This window comes from Ctenocephalides felis, unplaced genomic scaffold (genome assembly GCF_003426905.1).
Source record: "Ctenocephalides felis isolate EL2017-DRISC unplaced genomic scaffold, ASM342690v1 CF-g0.4_SCAFFOLD_01170, whole genome shotgun sequence".
NCBI lineage: Eukaryota > Metazoa > Arthropoda > Insecta > Siphonaptera > Pulicidae > Ctenocephalides > Ctenocephalides felis.
Window position 1 is genome coordinate 77,883,473 of NW_020537324.1, and position 21,610 is coordinate 77,905,082.

General features: G+C 28.6%; 1 protein-coding gene across 2 annotated transcripts in view; it reads right to left on the reverse strand.

Moving 5' to 3' along the window:
- Nucleotides 1-20,502, reverse strand: part of LOC113365647 — a 49,058-nt gene extending 28,556 nt beyond the window's left edge. For both annotated transcript variants that reach the window (XM_026607158.1, XM_026607157.1), the window contains exons 1-2: nt 20,275-20,502; nt 5,137-5,199 (exon numbers count right to left, since the gene is read on the reverse strand). In XM_026607158.1, the coding sequence (XP_026462943.1) occupies nt 5,137-5,199; nt 20,275-20,323 (112 nt within the window). In that variant the 5' untranslated portion in view covers nt 20,324-20,502. The remainder of the gene's footprint in view (nt 1-5,136; nt 5,200-20,274) is intronic.
- Nucleotides 20,503-21,610: the final 1,108 nt, after the last annotated feature.

Sequence of the window (21,610 nt, forward strand, 5' to 3'; positions counted from 1 at the left end):
TTACTCAAGTCAATGGAGAGTTTTGGGTCTGAATATTTTTAATGTGCTCCAATTTGCATTGAAATTTTGGAATTAAGTACATCTTACTCTCAAGTTCAAAAGAGAAAATAATTTAGCCACTCCCCGTGGGGATGACATCCCTATTCAGTGGTGCAATTGTATCTCTTTCAAAATAACGTCGGATATCGATAAAAGAACTAATTGAAGAGAAAAATGTTTAATAATGTTTTTCAAAAAAGAAATTACTTTTCAAGTTACTGGCTACTGAAAATTTGTTTTTCGCAAATATTTCTAAAAATATACATTTTAACAAAAATCATGTAATGAGCAAAATTATATCAATTAAAATCCTAATAAATCGCTGTTTTATAAATTGTTCTAGGAACAATATTAGGCTAGATATGAAAATGGGGTTTGATAGTGCTCAAAATAAGCTTAAAAATGAGTACTCCTGCGTGTAAAATGAGTGAGCTACCATGCAGATAAAGACGCATATAATATTTTTTTCATTTAAAGCAAATAGTTTTTGAGTGCCATTTCCACCAAAATTAAAAATAATCGTATTCCATCTACAATTAACTTGGTTTAAGAGGTCTTGACAGATTCTAGAAAGTACCACAACTTTAGTGCAAACGATTTCCAAAAAGCTCATGATTTCATGAAAAGAATCTATTTAAAAAATAAAAGATACATATAAAGGTATATAGATAAAAATTAAAGGTATTTTTCTGACTAATTATTGCTTTTTATTTTTTTTCCTGTTACACAAATATTGATAGTGTCCAACCAGAGTGTTTTTCGAGTTTCAAAATAAGAGAAGTTACGGTAAAATTTATGATAGAGAAAGTTGTAGCTCATTCAATTACCTTTAAAATAGTGTATTACAAGTTCTGATAAAATCAGAATTAAAACAGTTGTAATCCAATTATTGCGGAGGGTGGTGACGGAGTGCAAATTATTTTCACTTCTGAACTTAAGATAAAGATTAGTCTATTTCCGGCACAGGCTTTTTTCCTCTCCATTTACTGCAATAATTTTGTTGATAGTAGGTTGAATAGAGCACACATGAACAAAATTTGATTGATAAATTAATTCACTTCAAATATGAAATTAAGTAATGATGTATATTGAATTATTCGTAAGAAAAATGTAGTTTAGATATTAAAATTACTAAAAGCCAGTTAAAATATGATACGAAATTATAAAAATTATAAGCAACATTTTTGAAGCAATTATTTTGGGTAGAAATTCAAGGTGATATTGTACCTTTACCGCGAATGCTATATATTAATTCTTTCTGAATATGTTATACCTTTTAAAAGACTTCAATTTCCAATACGTATATATTATGCTTTAAATCACAAAAGCAGACGATTTTTCGTGTGATAAATTTGGAAAATCAATGTTTTAGTCGTGAATAAACAAAAAATCATTCATTTATACATCCACTTCTACAGGTATGACTAAAAAATTGTAAAACCTTTGGCATTAAAATAAATTGAACTATTGGAAATAAATTTGTTCTATTAATTGCAGTGTATAATTTTTAATATACAATTTAATTGAACATATTTTAATATTTGTTAAACGGATAATTAAAGTGTTAACTGTGGGAATTGAGAATCATAATTTTATTTGAAGCAGTTTTACATTTAACATCACTCATATTTGTGTAAATAGTAATTCGAAAAACAATAATTATTATTTTTAACTGAACGGTGTAAATATTAGTATAGAATATTAAAAAAATGTAGATGTGGGTAGAGGACAACGTCTGTCGGGTCATCTAGTATATATATATACATATATGAATGAGTGAGTTCTTGAGGGCGATACATCAAACAAAGAAAAGCCAAAGATTTATAAAATAATCTTTATTTCCAAACGTTTCGACATTCAATTTAATGTCATCATCAGTGGATATTACGTTGGTTGGTTACATATAGAGAAGTGTACACAGCACTAGAGATTGGCACTAACATTTATACAACTAACTTGTCAGCACTATGCATTTTTTTATATAATTTTTTTGTATGATGTAAACAGAAAAATGATAGTTTTATTGAACAAAAATGTAAGTAGAATTATGTAATTTCTGCCACGACTTCTGTACTTTGCGAGTACCGAGGCATGTATGATTTATATATATATATATATATATATATATATATATATATATATATATGTGTGTATATATATATGTGTGTGTGTGTATATAAAATGATATTTGTACTCACTGTTCGTTTATCATCTCGTGGTAGAGCCTGGCCCTGTGCTCGGCCTCGGCCTTTTCGCGCATTTGAACTTCGCGCGCTTTTGGCAAATCCTCGCGAACCAGCGCATTGCGATGCTTGTTTCCGGAATAGTGTTCAGAAACTGAAACAAAAATCAACTAATTAATACATTTGTGAGATTTAAAATATTCGCAGATAAATATAACAAAGGATATGATGAACAAAGTCCATTGTCACACTCTAGTTGTTGAAGGAAACCAGTTAGTTGAATTCGGAACAATGAAAGTGGAATTGGTCAGAACAAAACATTCAGTCGTTCGAAATGTTTTTAGAACGCGTTTTTTTTAGTTGATTTACAACTGCTAATAAAACATCAAGTAATTTTGATTGAAATATAAATAAACTAAATGTTAGTGGCATTTAGCCTTACAAGAAGTTGCACGAAGTTCCTATAAGCTAATCAATGAGATTTCCAATTGATATCCCTAATTGGATCAATTATGGTAGGAATCTTTTCCGACAATATAACATTCTCACTGTTCCCTGTATATTTTTGCTAATTACGTTGTCATTCATAAAGAATAATCCTGCACACTTCAACCTATCCTCCATGTTGAATTCCTATTATAAAACAAGAAATTTGACTATAAAAGGACCAACTTTTAAACTTGAAACATCTTTTAATGCCATAAACGGAAGAGGAGTACAGCTTTTTGATCTACTCCCACTACATATTAGGAAATTGAATGATTGTCAATTTCATAATACTATTGTTAAACTTTTAAAAGCTCAAAGTTTCTACGATACTTCTGAGTTTGCCAATTTCGATATCAAACGTTATTTTGATAATGAAATGCCTACTGATAATTGATACTTTTTTTCCCAACAGTTACAATTTTTTTTCCCCTTTTCAATACTTTTTCTAATTTTTATTCTAAAATATTTTAACATTTTTCTACTTTAAGTATTTTATCATTACAATTATTTTCATATTATATATTCTTTTTTGATACTGCTCTTAATTTTTATTTTCCAGATATGAGACTCAAATAAAAATTGCATAACGGATATTTAAAGGATTTTTTTTTACCATAAGAAGACTCAAGATCTACAACAATTAAACTATTTGAATCTTATTACATTTTTTTTTCTTCAAGTTCTTGTATTAGATATTACTAATGTTAGGCTTAATATTGCTTAATAGTTGTATTTTACTGTAATTAATTCAATTAAGATAATTTCTGTAATTATTTAATTTATTCCTGTATCCGTAAATATAAATATAAATATAATGCTAAATATAAATATAAATATAATGGTGCTTGTATGTTCTGAAATCGCAAACCCATTATTAACTTTCCGTAGGATAAGTTATTGTAATCGTCCAAAAATCGAAATTAATTTTTTTTGCATATATTAACGTTTAGAAAAAATTGAAGTGTGTGTGTGTAGGCGTGTGTGCATGTATGTATGTATGGATACAATTTTTCGTCCACGTTTTCGGTCGCACTGATCAACCGATTTGAATGATTCAAAAATCATTTGATTCCCGTTGATAGAAAGATGTGCTGATAAGTTTTTACCAAAGGCAGGTCCAGCCGTTACGGAGATACAGAGCAAAGAATGCAGAAAATAGATATCGAGTTTTTAAGAGAACCAAGCATCCAATTGGAATGATTAAAAAAACATTCAATTTGTAATCTTTGGGAAAATGATGATTAGTTTTTGGCAAAGTTAGGTCTAGCCGTTTCGGAGATACGGATCTAAATGTGCAAAATATGTCAGTTTGAAAAAAAAAGCATTCAAAAAAAATTTTGTTTGTGTTGACAAAACGATTGTGAAAGAAGAAAATATATACCGAAAATAATTCGAATTTTTAAAATTTTAATTCGGTGCGGGAAATTCCAGCAAATTCCTTCAAAGCACGATGCCATACACCATTAGTTCAAAATTTAGTAGGAGCAGTGAATCTTACATTAGTAAGATTTTAGCAAGGTGTAAGTAAAATTTTAATTGTAATAAAGTCTGAATGAAATTAGGAGCAAGACTGTAATAAAAATCTTGTAGTAATCTAGCCAGAACCCAAAGAGAATCTAGCGAGATTCTCGTAAGAATCAAACAAGATTTTGGTAAGAATCTAGTGAGAATGAAGCATAAGAATTTTTCGAAAAACTGGTACGGACCCTAATATGCATCTTGTTCGAATCTATGCAAAAAATGTTCGAAAAATGCAATAAAATGTTAGTAAAAATATAATCAGATTCTGGTGCGGATAGACCAAAATTTCAGTAAAAAATGCAATCAGATCCCATCTAATAAGAATCTATTTAGACTCTGAAAAGATTCTAGTATGAATCAGATTGAACTCCAATAGGAATTTAGTTAGGATCAAGTTACAACCTCAAAATTGGTTCCTCTTTATTGAGTTCGATTTTTATTTTACATTTATTAAATATATATACCAATTTCAAAATTTAAATAATTACAATTCACAATTCCGGAAATGTTCGTTCTAATTACGTTTTGATTGACAACCCAATCGAAATCCCAATCGTATGAAATTCTAGAAAATAATTTATTTGGCATACGATAGTCATATCTAATGATTATTGTATTGGCAAGTAATATAAATATGAATAAAAATTAATTCTGATTATAAAGCTAAACTAATATTTATTCTTTCGACGCAATGTGTGTTTGTAAAATTATAACGAAAACTGAGTCACCGATAACCGTTAAAAAATAAAGGAGAGACTGAAGCGTCCGGATTAGTATTTATTACTGGTTGTAAATGAATCATTTGAAATATATATATACATATATATATATATATATATATATATATATATATATATATATTATATATAAATTTAAATAAAAAATAATTAAAATATGGACTTACTTTCTTTGGATTGTAGTTGGTACGCCAGCGCACCATCTTCTCTCACCAACCATTCTTTACAAACTGAAAATATAAAATAGAAAAAAATAATATTTAACAATTCGTGATAAAAACATCCATTCAATTATTAAATTTAAGTTGATATTTAACGTAGAAAACATTTCGAGTTGTTATTCTACTCATATTCAGTAATAATAATCGCTGAATATAATTCGCAATGTCAAAACAAAAAATATAGCAAGGAAATTCAACAAGTTCTTATAGAAACTAAAAGATAATAGTGAATGTTTTTCAAATTAAATATAAAATATTATCGAGAATAAAATTTATTTTGCTGATTTGTATATATATATATATATATATATATATATATATATATATATATATACACACAAATGACCTTGTTCTCACATTAATGAGAGAAAGTATAGTGACCGACTTATTGCCATTCATTTGTACTATATCGCACATTACATTTTATTATATTAAAATTTATTATATTAAAAATACTAATCATCTCTCTAAAATGCAATAACCAAGTTAGATTTTTTTAAACAAATTTAGTAAATGCTTTGATTGACTCTTCTACTTGATTCAACAAACAAAATACAGAAAAATAATAAAACAAATAACAAAAAATGAAAAACGTATAAAATAATGATAATTAATAATAATTAAATAATAATACTGGACAAACTTTGCTTTGATTTTTGTGAATATGAATCATTTCAATCTCGACACATCCTGCAAAGAAAATTATTCTACCAAATTAAATGTTTAAATTAAGAACTCACATACATAGGCGAGACAAGCAAAAATGTGAATAAACGTCTTTATGAACATAAAAAATAATTATGGAAGAAGTAAACATTTTAAAATTAATATAATCGAACTAGTCAATAAATTTATATCGTAGCATATATTTACTAAAACCAAAAATTCTATGCTTCCTGAATCGAAAATAATTTTTTTTACATATTTTTACATCTTGGCATATCTCAGAAACTGTATATGAGTATATGAGAAACAGATGTGAATGATTCAATAAACATTCGATTGATAAGCAGATGTACAATTCGTATTAATAAGTCTTACTGGTTTTTGGCAAAGGCAGGTCTAGCCGTTTCGGAGATACGGGGCAAAAAGTGCCAAAAATGGTGTAGAAACATTGGACTGCTAGTCTTCATACGTTTTCCGTTGTATATAGTGCTCAAACATAGAAGGGTATGTGACATCACATGTCTGAACGAACGTTGCCGACGACAATCGCGGAATCTCCCGATTGATAAAATGTCATATGTTACGCACCTGACATAGGCCTTAAGGGGCACAACTAGTGTAACCGCCTAAAAAAGGCGATTTTAGGGAATTTATATTAAAAAAACTACTTTATTAATCATTTCAAAATTTTAGGAATATATTTATACATGTTTTAAGAATTCATAGTGAAATTGTCGAAGAAAAAAATTAAATATTTTTTAAGTTACCGTCGATCTCCAACGGCGCGACAAAAAAAGGGCCTTCACTGCTGCAGTGATTCCGGCCTTTTACGTGAATGAAATTTAAAAAAAAAAAATCTTATTAAACTAGATAATATTGTCTGTAAAATGAACTACGATAAAGAAAAAAAATCAAAAATTGACAAAATGACGGCGTTTTTTTAAAAAAAAGTCGAATTTTACCCAAAATTTTCGTCGTTTTTGGATTGCCAAAATTCGATTTTTGATCTGATCAAAAAATCGATAGTTCATTTTACGAAGAACTACATATAGAACATGTAAAAAAAATTTGATAGTGATCGGATCATTTGTTTTTGAGTAATCGCTGCAGCAAATTCGGAAAATGCTGTTTTGAGAAAAACGCGTTTAAAGATTAAATGATCGTTATACTATATATTATATATACTCTTTTAAATGGCTGTGACTCAAAAACTATTTAAGATATCGATTTAAAATTTTGGTATGTTATTTTTAAAGGTGTAAACTATCGAAATATGGAAGAATTGCAAATTCGATTTTTTGAAAATTTCACTCTAGTTGTGTGATTAATATATAAACCGATTTTAACCGGTGGATTCGATTTGATGTACATTAATAATATTATTGATATCATTTCTTACAAATTTATCAGCCATCGCAATTGTCATTACATTATTGAAATAAAACATATGACATATGCAATTTAATCAATCGAGAGAGTTCGCGATTGTCGTCGGCTATATTAGCTCAGCACTTATTTTGCGCTCGACTAGCAGTCCATGTAGTGTAAGGTCTATTTCTATTCTATGGTATTTTCGGTATTTTTACATAAGCGCTATTTGATACATAATACCCTAAAATTTTAATTTTTCGTAACAAATTTATATTTAAATTCCATAATCGCATAAACAGCTATATCTTCAAGTGATTCTATTGGATAAACAAATGTCAAATATTATCTCAACTCGTCATTAAACTGAATATTGCTATTGAAAGGGCTTCATATCGTGTTACAATAAATAGAATTGGACTGATAGATAATTATGTTTGTTTCATCTTTTGTAAAAATGTAACGGTTTTTTAAGTGATTTTTACGCCAAAATATTTTGTATCATACAGATTACCCCTGCGTAATCTTTATTTTTTTCTAACTTTATACATAATAATTATGATAATAACTAAATATTTTTGCTTTCTATTACAATTATAAAATATTATTTTTCGAAAACGTTTCGAAGTTTGGAAATACTATAGAAGCATCACATTGTTTTAAATAACAATACTCAACAATTATAGTAACTTATTATTTATCTCGACAAAGAATCCAATCTTAAATTAGTGTAGAAAAATTATTTTTTTAGAATATTGTGTAGATTTTGCTAATTTAACACATCGGATACAGACAATACAGACAATACAGTTTATTATAATAATGTAATATGATCTTTTATGAGTTTTTGGTCTTTCTTACTCATAAGTTTGTTTTCGGTGAAAAGTGCTCAATATATACTGATAGTGATAATGAATTAATTAAATTGGATAGAATTTTGTTAAATTATTATTTAAAAAATTAACTGTTTGCTTTATTTTATTGTTTTTATTGTTTAGTTGAATATAGTTGTAGTTGAATATACATTTTTTATATTTGCACTAGTAACTTTCAATTTTGTTTACGTTTGTTTAAGATAATAAAAATACCGGTAATTTACCGGTATTCCGGTTTTAAAATGAAAAATTACCGAAATACCGGTATTTAAATTTCCCATCGGTATTGCATTCCCTAGTATTTATGTATGTATGTATGTATGTATCTATTAATGTATGTATATAGTTGCATGTTATTTCATAAATATTAATGTGTAATTGGTCGTAATTGCGAAAGATCGTAGCCTTAGCTAGAGTAGAGGTAGCGGTCTAGGCAGCATTCCGGACGCAACGTCGTCCGTCGTTCACTTGCGCACACTCGCAATTTCAAACCAACAAAACGACTAAAGAACCAAAGAACGAACGAACGAATGCGTTCACCTGTTCACCTGTTCGAGATAGATACTACTGTAATATACATACATGCACAAACATGCATCCGATTGCATCAGCACACCGAGAAATAAGACGAGGAAATATATACCAAGATGATGTGCTTAATCATCGAAAAAAGTTAAAAATTAGGCGAATGAAAGACGAGGACAATTGACTATGAGATAACTTTTCAGTGCTTAGTTGTCTAACTAATGGTGCATCGTGCCTTAAGGCAAATTGCTGGAACTTCCCGTACTATAATTAAATATTCGAGAAAAAAAACCAGTAAAATAAATCTTGATCAATGATTAAGGGGTTACACCACTCTAGCAGTAAAACAAAACGTATGTTTTTGCCATTTTTTTTTCGGTCGGAAGGAAAAGTATTAACATCATGATATTAAAGATAGTTATTCATTGTACTTAAAAGTAACAAAATAAAATATAATTGTTAAAAAATAACGGCACGCAAAATAACTGCAACAATTTGATTTTTTTTCACTCGAATTTTTTACAGTATATTTAAAATTACATTTTTAAGTGCCCATCATAGGAGATCTTCTATATGTTAATTTGTTCATCAATTATTAACAAATTACTATCCGTTTTTTTTGTTGAAATTCAACGATTTTGAATAAAGTGCTCGCCAAACAAACAAAAATCGATATTTTTCAAATCCGTCATGATGAGCACTTTAAAATTTTATTTCAAATGTGCTATTGAAAATTCGAATAAAAAAAATCCAAATTGCTGTAGTAATTGGATTTTGACCGCCATTTTTATTTTTTTTTACAATTATATTTCATTTTGTTACTTTAAAGTACAATAAATAACTGTCTTTAATATCATGATTTTAATACTTTTACTTCCGTCCGAAAAAAAAATGGCAAAAACATACGTTTTTTTTACTGCTAAAGTGGTTAACCCCTTAATAACAATTGTTTTAAACATTTTCAAAGAGATAATTATAATTACTCTATATATATCTTCGTTCATATAACATACTGTGACAATCTTATCGCTCAAAACATTAGCAAGAGATGCCGAATGAATCCATCTGAGGATATATTTCTCACGGTTACATAAACGCATATGAAATATATACATTTTTAAAATGAATTGTGAATTTCAAATTCATATTTGAAGTATAATTTTAATCTTTCCATACTTATATAAGTCAATTGAAACAAATATATATATATATATATATATATATATATATATATATATATATATATATATGCAAACAATATTATATTATGATAGTATAATGATATTCCCAGAATAGGTGTATACAATTTGTATCTTTATGTAAAAATCAATGTATGTATTTAAGTCAAATAAAGCAAATTTTCAAATTAATTTTAATATTTGAAGTATAAAACTTTGTAACTTTTTAAAAATTAATTTTTTATTTTTTTTTTATTTTAAAATTTGTTTGAAACTTTTAAGTGAACTTTAAACGATAACAATCTTAATATGGAACCCAAAAAACTAGTAACAAAATTTATCTGTAACAAATTTCTTTCATATGCACATTTCTTCAAATGTGCATATGATCATTTTAGACCTCCAAATATCATTTATTTTTTACATTTTTCTCTATATCTGCGAAACCGCTGGACCCGCCTTTCCAAAAATTTAATCAATTCTTCATTTCATCGATACAAGTAAAATGTTTTTTGAATCATTCAAATCGGACGCTACGTTATCTCAAAAACAGAATTATCATATTTGGCACTTTTTGCCACGTATCTCCGAAAAGGCTAGACCTGCCTTTGCTAAAAACTAATCAAGACGTCTCCTTTATTATTTTTATCATTCAAATCGTTTGAACCGTGTTACCGAAATCGTTGATGAAAGATTGTATCCGCACACACACATACATCCATTTTTTCTAAGGTATAAAAAATATTAATTTATATCGGAGTTAATTCAGTAAAAATTATTTATGAGTATATTTGATTTTTTTACTCTTCTTGCCCCGTATTACCGAAACGGCTGCGCCTGCTTTTGACAAAAACTAACCAGTACGTCTGCTTATCAATACAAATTGAACATTTCTTTATCAATCGAATGTTTATTGAATCTTTCAAATCGGTAGAATCATGTTCGCAAAATCGTAGTCAAAAATTTGTATCCACACATACATCCATTTTTCCTAACGTATACCAAAGTGTTTTGAAGGTTTGAAACGTTGAAGTATAAAAATTTGATAATTTTTAGATTTTTGTTTATGAAGCAAAATGTACCAATATACCACTACTTTTTTCACGAATACTTTCATAAAACTTTCTTTGATTATTTGAATTGTTCTTAGGGAAAAAAATATAATTTGTGAAAGTGGCGTGAGTACTAAAGCGGAACTTTCTTTACTTTGTCTTCGCTTTTTTACATATTATTCTGTTGGATGAATATATTAATTATTCTATATAAAATGTAAAAAATAGACTATAAACCTCTAAACAACTTGGTATATAATTTATTTTAAGAATTATAGAATTGACAAAAAAAATTACAGTCAAATCATATCACAATATTGTTTATGATTTCTGATTCAGTACATTGAAAAAAATATTAAGTGTTTTAGTATACTCTATATAGGATAGTAATAACATCCGTCGGTGAGCAAAATAATACTTGTGAAAATTTTAATAACATAAATGTAGATAAAGTTTCTGTTTAATAAATAGTGATATGTGTTGATAAAACACACCGGCAGATAAATAATTTTTGTTCCTGAATTTTATAATTGTTTAACACTATTCCTACCGACATTTCATGTTTACTATTACTACCGCGACCGGTCAAATGACCGGTCATGCATAATCTATATTTTTCAGTATTGATTGAAGAGTTAATGCTAGTCCAAGAGTTTATAAATACAAATACAAAATATTTCTTTTGTTTTAGAATGCGAAATCAGCATTTTATTCTATTTTATCCAATTTTTTACGATTTTTTTTCTTACAGTGTATTTTCTGCACACGCATTTTTTACGTTTTTGGCTGATTTTGTTGGCCCTATCATCTTTCTGAAACATTATCTGGAATATTTCTTTTAGGGAATCTGTTTTGTATCTGTACTTAGTTGATTTTTTTCTGAATTCTTGTTGGAACTATACGGGAAGTTAATTGGAATAGAAAGTCCCTGCCTTGTACATCGCCTTCCCGTAATTTCTTTATGTGAAAACAATGGATTTATCATGAATAAATACAAAGTAATGTAAATCTTCGATAAATTCTCTCTAAAATTCATATTTTACCGAATGATTTCTGGCTTGGCTACTTTATGAATGACATCTACACCAAACACGACGCTAATACCAATTGAATTGACTCCCGTATTAGTGTAATTTTTTCAACATATGTGTATGCAAGTGAAAATTAGAATCTTCTTTCTTAGCTTCCAAAATTGTAAATATTATTTGAGTGAAGTCCTTGATTTTTAGTTCTACCAGTATTTGTAGATGTTACATATATTGCTTCAATTGTACCTACCATCACAATTTCTTTTTTCACTAAAAGTTTAGCTAAGTAGGATGGTAAAAACGTTTAAATTTTTTTGCATCAAATTAGCGATTTTGATAATACGGTTTCATCTTATATATAAAAATGGATCGCAAAATGTGTTGGTAAGCGCATAACTCAACAACGCCTAGACCAATTTGGCCAATTCTTTTTCTAAAATGTTCGTTGAAGTCCGAAGATGGTTGTTACGGCAAGAAAAAAACGAATAATTGCCGAGAAAACCCTAAAAACAGCCCTTTTCTTCTTTAATCGAGTAGGCAACGCAATTTGTAAAAAAAAACATGATCTATGTCATGACATTTTGTGTAGTTTTTGATAATCTAATTTTGAATATATTTATATAAACATAGAAATATCTTTCTATTAATCAAGCTATATTGGCAGCCAAAAACATTGATGTAAATTAATTAAATTTCAAAATTCAAGAACAATTACAGGCGAATCAGTTGATTCGGCAACTACCAAGACGATCCACCGGAGTTTTAAACTCGCTGGATTTGCTAGGATTGTAACCTCACAATCTTCAATTATAGTTGGATCGGCAATTATAATATTGCGAAATATCGACCACTATATTCAAAGGATAGTATAAAGCAGAAGATGTTCTCGCACAATGCATCCCATGCGTTTCCAGTGCGTTTATGGTATCATTAAGTGTTTGTGGTATTAATTTAGAAAACCCATGTTTCTCACATGGAAAATTGTATGTTGTTTGTTCCCGTATTGGAAAACCATCAGATTTGTTTGTCTATGCGCCAGGTAATCAAACAAAAACATCGTTTATCACAAAGCACTACAATGAAATTGAACTGATTTTTGAATTATGATTTACATTATTAAATTACTTACTTTTAAATTCTTATAGTGTTTTATTTAATTATTTTTTAATTCACACACGAATTATTACCAGGGTGACGGTTCTGTTGAGGATAATTTTTTACAAAGAATAGAAAAAAGGTAGGCACAAAACACCGCCACATTACAATTTGTTTTGACAGGACGAAGTCTGTCGGGCCGGCTAGTTGGTTATAAATCTTCAAAGAATTTCTCAGTTTTCTACGTATACTTGATGGTTATCAAAATTTTACACCCCATTTGTGCGATGTGCTGGGCATAATTATATTTACATCGTATATTGAACAGTTACTTAAATTTTATACTACGTTTTCCTGAATATTATTGAACATGTGTTGAATAAATTTGCACCTTACCTTTATTGAAAATATATGTTTGTCGATAGTAATACGTGGTATTTTACAACAATTTTGATTGCTGTCAATGTAATTGAAACAACCTTCGGATTCAGAACAAAACCTATCAATTTGTTGTTTGGATTTCTTAGTAAAAAAGAGATTGAGCAAAAATGAGAAAACCCACTTTGTATACCGTAGAAGTGCAATATTTATACTCCTTGCCTCATATGCGCAGCGTGCATACAGAATTGAAAAAAAATGCATATAAATTTGCAGAAGACAGTTTTTACCACTCTAAATTCTTCTGAATTTACATTTTCTCGTAAGTTCGATCATATTCTTAACAATTACTACAAAAAATGCCGTCCGAACATCGTCTTTCGTACTACCGGTCAAATGACCGGTCGCGGTAGGTAAGGCAGTATACAATTTTTTTTACAAAAATAAAAAATTGAAAATACAAATTTACATTGAAAAATGTATCATACTCACATATTAGGAAAAGTCATGAAGTTTGATGACGATTCAATTACGTTTAATATGAAAAATACTAATCGAAAAATCAAATACGGTCATTTGACCGGTCCCGGTAGGAATAGTGTTAAAATAAATGCAATACTACCATATTGTTGTAAAAGGCAATTTAATGCTTCGATGTTTTTTAAAATATCGTTCATAATTATATTAAAACAATTAATTATTGATAAATTTTACTCTTGATGAAGTTCTTGTTCGTTCTTATTTGGATTTTCTGTGAAAAACATACACATATCCAGGACATTACTTTTATATTATAATCTTATATATAAAAATGGAGCTCTCAATCGAATGATCCGGTGAAACTCGAAAACGGCTAAACCGATTTGGCCAGTCTTAGTCTTGAAAAATTCGTGCTAATCAGTAGGTTGACGGAAAGTTAAGATATTATTACAAAATCGCGCAGAAACTTTACATTTGTAATTTGAAAATTTTTGTAGAAGCGTAAATTGAATAAAACAATGGACGGTGGCTAATAAGTCAAATGTCAAATGTTTTTGCCAGATGATGTTCAATTACGTTTTAATAGGATGTTTTACGTGAATATTATTCAATTATGATTAAGTTGTAGTAAGTTTTTAGTTTTATTTATACACAATTGCGTTATTAAACGGATCGCAAGTGTTACTAAAAACTAAAAATATAAACTTTTTTGAAATGTTAATATGAAAATGCACTTTTTGGCGTTGTAGCACTCTTTTTTTGTAAATCATATTTTTCTCACATACGATGCTCTGAAAGATCTCATTTGTATAATTATATACTCATTGGTATTTATAAAACATTTTCTAGGTTAAATTATTTTTTATTTATGTTATTTAAATTCAAAACCTAAATTTGGTATCGAACAAAGGGACATTTTGTCGAATAACATTTTCCCAGTTATAATTTCCGAGAATTTATCGAAAAATAGATAGTAATATATGAGGGTCCGGGGTTAAAAAGGTCCACCGCCGATGTGACAAAAATCAGTAAAGTTAAGCATTGTTTAACAACAATATTTGGAAGTAGAGGGAAAAAGATGTATAACCAGCTATAACCTTGATCCTTATGACTTTTCTATCGAGAGATAAACGGTAATCTTTGAAAATCCATAATAAAAGTATTTTCTTCCGTTGGTAGTTTATTAGCATTAATTAAAAATGTAATTATTTTGTGAAATACCTTTAAAATTAAAACAAGACATTGAACCTGTTTGCCACCTGATTAAAAAACCTGAAAAAGGTTAGATAACAAATTTTTGAATGACATAAAAAAGCACATTTCTACAATGATGAAGTAGTTGGCAGTTTTACTGAACGTAGTCAGATAATGTTCGTTTGAAATGTGTTATTTGTTGTGATATAAATGTTTTGGTTTTAACAATATAGTTTATATTTGCTCAAAGTCAAATTGGACCTTGTGTGCCTCGCCTTACTCTACATATATGCTTTTTATTAAATTTACTTTAATTCATCGAATGTTACTTGAACCTTTTAGAATATACCTTACTTAGCAAAACAACGTTTTCCGGGTCAGCTAGTATATATATATATATATATATATATATATATATAAATCTGAATATATTTTATAATTTATAATAAAAGCGTAAAGTATGCGTTTTACACGTCATGGCCTGTTGATTTTTTTAGTTTGCAGAGAAATGATTGTTGTATTTTGCTTGTTAATCGAAAAAATAAGGCTGTACATGTTTTATAACATATATATATATATATATATATATATATATATATATATATTTCAATGTATATGTATATATTAATAATGTACATTGTGTAAAATCTAAACAAATGTTAACGACCTCATGCAAATTGTTCATCATCTGTGCTGTTGTACGAGTACATACTTTCTAATTAGTATTCTCTGACAGTATTTTTCTCTACGATTTATATTACATATTTATAAATATGTATATATATATATATATATATATTATATAAATGTATGTATGTATATTTATTATGATATAGAGAAAATTCCTTGCGAGCTTACACACTGGTTTAATTGATTAATTGGAAAAAATGTACAAATATGTAAGTTCTTCAACCATCCATCCAATTATTAAATAAAAATCAAAGTATTTAATATTTTTAATATAACATAATATCGTAGAAAAGAATAAATAAAATATTATAAATTGAATGCAATATAAAATAAAACCAGAAAAAATATTAAGTTAACATGAAGGATGAAAATAAAGTATATTATTAACTAAAATTAACTGTTCGGAAGTATTTTCATTTTATTTATAATGGTTGTTACTCTGTAGAGGGGTTGGAAGATTTGTATCGGACTTTATTATCTCACTTCTAAAAAAAAAGTCCGCGTAACAACATATGTAATCTTATATATAAAAATGGAGCTCTCGATCAAATGATTCGGTAAAACTCGAAAACGGCTAAACCGATTTGGCCAGTCTTAGTCTTGAAAAAACCTCGTGCCAATCCAGAGATGGTCGGAAAGGTGAGATAATATTTCAAAACCGCGTAGAAACTTTACATTTTTAATTTGAAAATTTTTGTAGAAGCGTAATTTAAATAAAACAATGGACGGTGGCTAATACGTCAAATGTCAAACGTTTTTGACAGATGTTCAATTACGTTTAGTAGGATATTTTACGTGAATATTATTTAATTATGATTAAATTGTAGTAAGTAGTTTGGTTTGTAGTTTTATTCATACACAAAAACGTTATTAAACGGGCAGCAAATGTTACTAGACACTCAAAATATCAACTTTTTTGAAATGTTAATATGAAAATGCACTTTTTGGCATATTTTTCTCAAACACGGTACTCTGAAAGATCTCATTTGTATAATTATATACTCATTGGTATTTATAAAACATTTTCTAGGTTATATTATTTTTTATTTGTGTTATTTAAATTCAGAACCTAAATTTGGTATCGATCAAAGGGACATTTTGTCGAATAACATTTTCCCAGTTATAATTTCCCAGAATTTATCGAATAACAAATAGTAATATATGAAGGTCCGGGGTTAAAAAGGTCCACCACAGATGTGTCAAAAATCAGCAAAGTTAAGCATTGTTTAACAACAATATTTGAAAGTAGAGGAAAAAAGATGTATAGCCAGCTACAAACTTATTTGAAAACGATAATCTTTTAAATGAGGGAGATAAACGGTAATCTTTGAAAATCCATAATAAAAGTATTTTCTTCCGTTGGTAGTTTTAGCATTAGTTAAAATGTAATTATTTTGTAAAATACCTTTAAAATTATAATAAGGCTTTAAACCTTATGCCACCTGCCCGTTACAAGTTACCCCGCATATAGGATAAAAAGGTCTAGATAACAAATTTTTGGAAGACATCAAAAAGCACATTTCTACAATGATGAAGTAGCTGGCAGTTTTACTGAACGTAGTCAGATAATTGTTTGTTTGAAATGTGTTTTTGTTGTGATATAATTGGTTTGATTTTTATAATATAATTAATATTTGCTCAAAGTCAAATTGAACGTTTGTACCCCGCCCTGTTCTACATATATACTTTTTATTAAATTTACTTTAATTCATCGAATGTTACTTGAAACTTTTGAAAAAGCAGGTCAAAGAAGAAATACTTAATTCATTTTCCATCTCTCCTCGCAGAGATTTGAAAATTTTGTATAAGCTCAGTAGTATTATTTACAATTATACACAAAACACCGAATCCAAAAAGAATGTGAAAAACTTGAAAGGTAATCAATAAGCCGAAAGACCAAAAAAGACTCGGAATGGATTATACGATGTTTTCTATAGAAAGTGTATAAAACTTGCAGTTTGATTGTATTGATGAAATATAGACAAACTAATGGGGTTTATAATACCTAATTGTATACAGCATTCAAACAACACATCCTTATGCACTTAAAGTATTAATATTTTTGATTCTCTAGAAATGGTTTAGAATATACCTTATTTAGCAAAACAACGTTTGCCGGGTCAGCTAGTATATATATATATATATATATATATATATATATATATATATAGATATATAAATCTACCACCACGGTGCCTGTCTACCAAAAATAAATCTCCTTTTATCTGTCGCATATGCATATGTGCATGCTGTAGGTACAAATACAAAATTTCTAGTAGATACCGAGGATGAAAAAACATCTGTTCGGCCACAACAGACGCAACAGAAGAGATTAAACAAAACACATTTCCATACATCCATTTACACATGTTTACTACAAGGAGACACAAAAATATTTAAATACGAATTTCAAAAAAAACTGCTAATGATGAAATAAAAATTAAATCCATAGTAACAAATATTATACAGAACAATTCATATTTTTTAAGAAAAATTTAATTGACATTTTACACATACTAGTTGTTTTTTATTACTTGACAATACTTCGGATTATTTAGTCCCTAGCAACAAATGAAGAATGTCAATTTTTATTCTATTTTCATTTGTTTAATAATTAGCAACTAAATAATTATCAAGGTTGCTATAAACAAAGTACTGTATAGATTTTGTCGTGAACAAAAAACCATCTACAAAAGTAATATTGGAAATTTTGATATAGATTAATTTAGGAGAATAATTATTAAACTTTTGTTAAATAATTAATTAATTAATCGTGCGGTGGAAGATAGGAAGTTTCATACCTTTTGGTAAGTTATATATTTGTATTTTGTATTACCAGTGGAAATAATGTAAAAAACGTGTAAATTGTTATTTTTCAAATTCCTATTATTATTGCCGCAAAATGTTAACAAGTAATCATCAAATTTTAATGGGCAATTAAAAATATATTAATCAAACTAATATTTCAATTATTTGTTCATTTACATGAAGTGTTAATTTTTTACTCTGATGATGAGATGAATCATCAAATGCTCGTAAATAACTTCGTTACATAAATTTGTGTATATATTATATATGAAAAACAAATTTCAGGACATTTAATTAACTAAATTTATTAATTTGCCTTGATTCTTAAGCTTACTTATTTTGAAAGAAAATAGGGCATTATTTTTAATAAATCTTTGGATGGAGATAAAATTCATGGTTCTAATGAACATACTAAAGTAAAGTATTATAGGCCTACGAAATGGTTCAATTATAAAAATATACTCAAAATTAAATAATCTGCAAATAGTTTTTTCACATTATGAACCATACAGCAACTCAGAACTAGTGGTGCGTGGCATTGTGCCTTGAGGCAAATTGCTGGTACTTCTCATACCAAAAACTACAATTTTTAAAAAAAAGATTCAATTTTTTTTTAGAACTCTCAAAAAATCGATTTTTGATATTTTTCAAACTTTTGCGAAGAATTGATCTTTTTGAAAACCTTGATTTTTTCAAATTTTGAAATATTTTGAAAATTTTGAACTGTTTTTCAAAGCATTCGCGAAACGTTAACTGCGTAGAAACAAAATATCGAAGCGCGTACGCGCCTCGACGCTGTTTAACGGATAAACATTGGTACGGAATTCATAGAAAAGTGAACAAATCTGTTATTATTAAAATATTTATAAAATATGTGGTAATTTGATGTACATATGTCTAATGATCATTTTGGTCCGTGAAATGGCATTTTTTGTCACTTTTTTTACTAGCTCTCCGAAACCGCTAGACCTGCCTTCCCAAAAATTTCATCAGTTCTTCATTTTGTCAATGCAAATAAAATGCGTTTTGAAACATTTAAATCGGACGTTCCGTTCTCTTAAAAACTGCGATATCATTTTTGGCACTTTTTGCCCCATATCTTCGGAACGGCTAGACCTGTCTTTGCCAAAAACTAAACAGCACGTCTCCTTATTAATACGAATCGAATGTTTTTTGAATCATTCAAATCGGTTGATCCGCGTTCCCGAAATCGTCGACAAAAATTTGTATCCGCACTCACACACACACACATACGCACACACATACATACATACATACACATGCAGATACATCAATTTTTTCTAAGGTATGCCGAAATGTTCAGAAACCTCTGAAACATAAATTTATATAAAAAATTTCATTTTCGATTTTTTTGCGATTACTATAATTTACCCAACAAAAAGTTAATTAATATATTGATTACTTATTGATTAAACCGATTATTTACGCATGTCACTTTATAAACAAAAGCTAAATAACTGAAGCAAATTAAAAATGACAATTGAAACCACATTATACTTCAATTTAACCTGTACAATATTAGAAGCAAAACTTAAATTTCCTTTCGCTAAATTGTAAATTAATAACGACCATTAAGCTTATGCAAACACTAATGTTGACATATGTTCGTCACAACATTTGCACAAGACATCCAAAAAACCAAATCAAACCAATAAACCACACACCATACAACACACAAAACCATTAATAAATAACAATTAATAATACAAACATAATTCCTTACTACCTTCATTAACACGTCCCGACTTCGGTAAAGTGTCTCGAACTTCTGTCATTTTGTTTCACCATAGAACTGTATCAGTATCACCACCGTCGACGACGACGACAACAAACATTGTCCGTATTAATAAATCATCGTATTAATAAACCATTTGTTGTAACCATTAACACTATAAATGGAATCCGATTAACTGTAAAACGAGTGCCTATCTTTTTTTTTTTATCTATTACAAAATGTTTTCACACGCACGCAAATTACCAAATGACATTCGCCGAAGACATGCCGTAACGTTGAAAGTCGAAACGCAACTGCCGCGTGAAGTTGACGAGGGCACGAGTTAAGGTTGAAGTGTTGCCAGAGGTGGAAGTGGATTAGTGGGGATTTTAGCCGTTGGTATTTGAATTTGTAAATGTAATGTCTGATGAAACAGATTAGTGGTGGTCAACGTGCCTTAGGCAAATTGCTGGAACTTCCGTATCGAAAACTAATTATAACTTGTGTGTGATGGCATCGTGCCTTAAGCAAATTGCTGAACTTCCCGTACCGTAATGAATATTCGATAAATTTTAAACGTTTCCAAATATTATTACAAATACTATAACTCTCATTATTTTTGCTATCTTGAGATATATGAGTGAGCAAATCATAATGTAAATCATAAATCAAATTTATCCCCAGAACATTACAATCGTCATTTCATTTCGAATTCAATTTAAAAAAAAATAGTTGCCTGATTTACACAAAATTCAAAAAAGTGCTCCCGTACAGTCACAGTCTAAACGCATTTGCAAAATTCTGTGCGACATTTTCACTTATACTGTGCTTTGCTTGGCGGCATTTTCACATTTTTCAATAGTTTTCACAAAATTGGAAAAGTGCTGCATACATAAACAGTCTAAACGCACTTGGGTAAACATTTGTACCAGAGTGGCGCTTCGACTGTGCTTAGCATGTGTGATTTTTGAATTCTTAATCCAAAATTACAAAAAAAAAATTGAAAAAAAAATTGAAACAATTTTTTTTTCGATGGCAATTATTTTGTAAAAACAAGCAGAAAGTTCTTTGAATCATTTAAATCGGACGCTTAGTTCTCTCAAAACTGCCATTTTTTTAACATTTAGCTCTGTATCTCCGAAACCGCTGAGCCTACCTTTGCCAAAAACTAATAACCACTTTTCCCCGTCATAACGAACTAAATGTTTTTTAGATCATACAAATCGGATGATCCGTTCTCTCAAAAACTCAATTTCTTTTTCTGCACTCTTTGCTCCGTATCTCCGTAACGGCTGGACCTGTTTTTTGAAAAAAACTAATCAGCACATCCCTATCAATAGAAATCGAA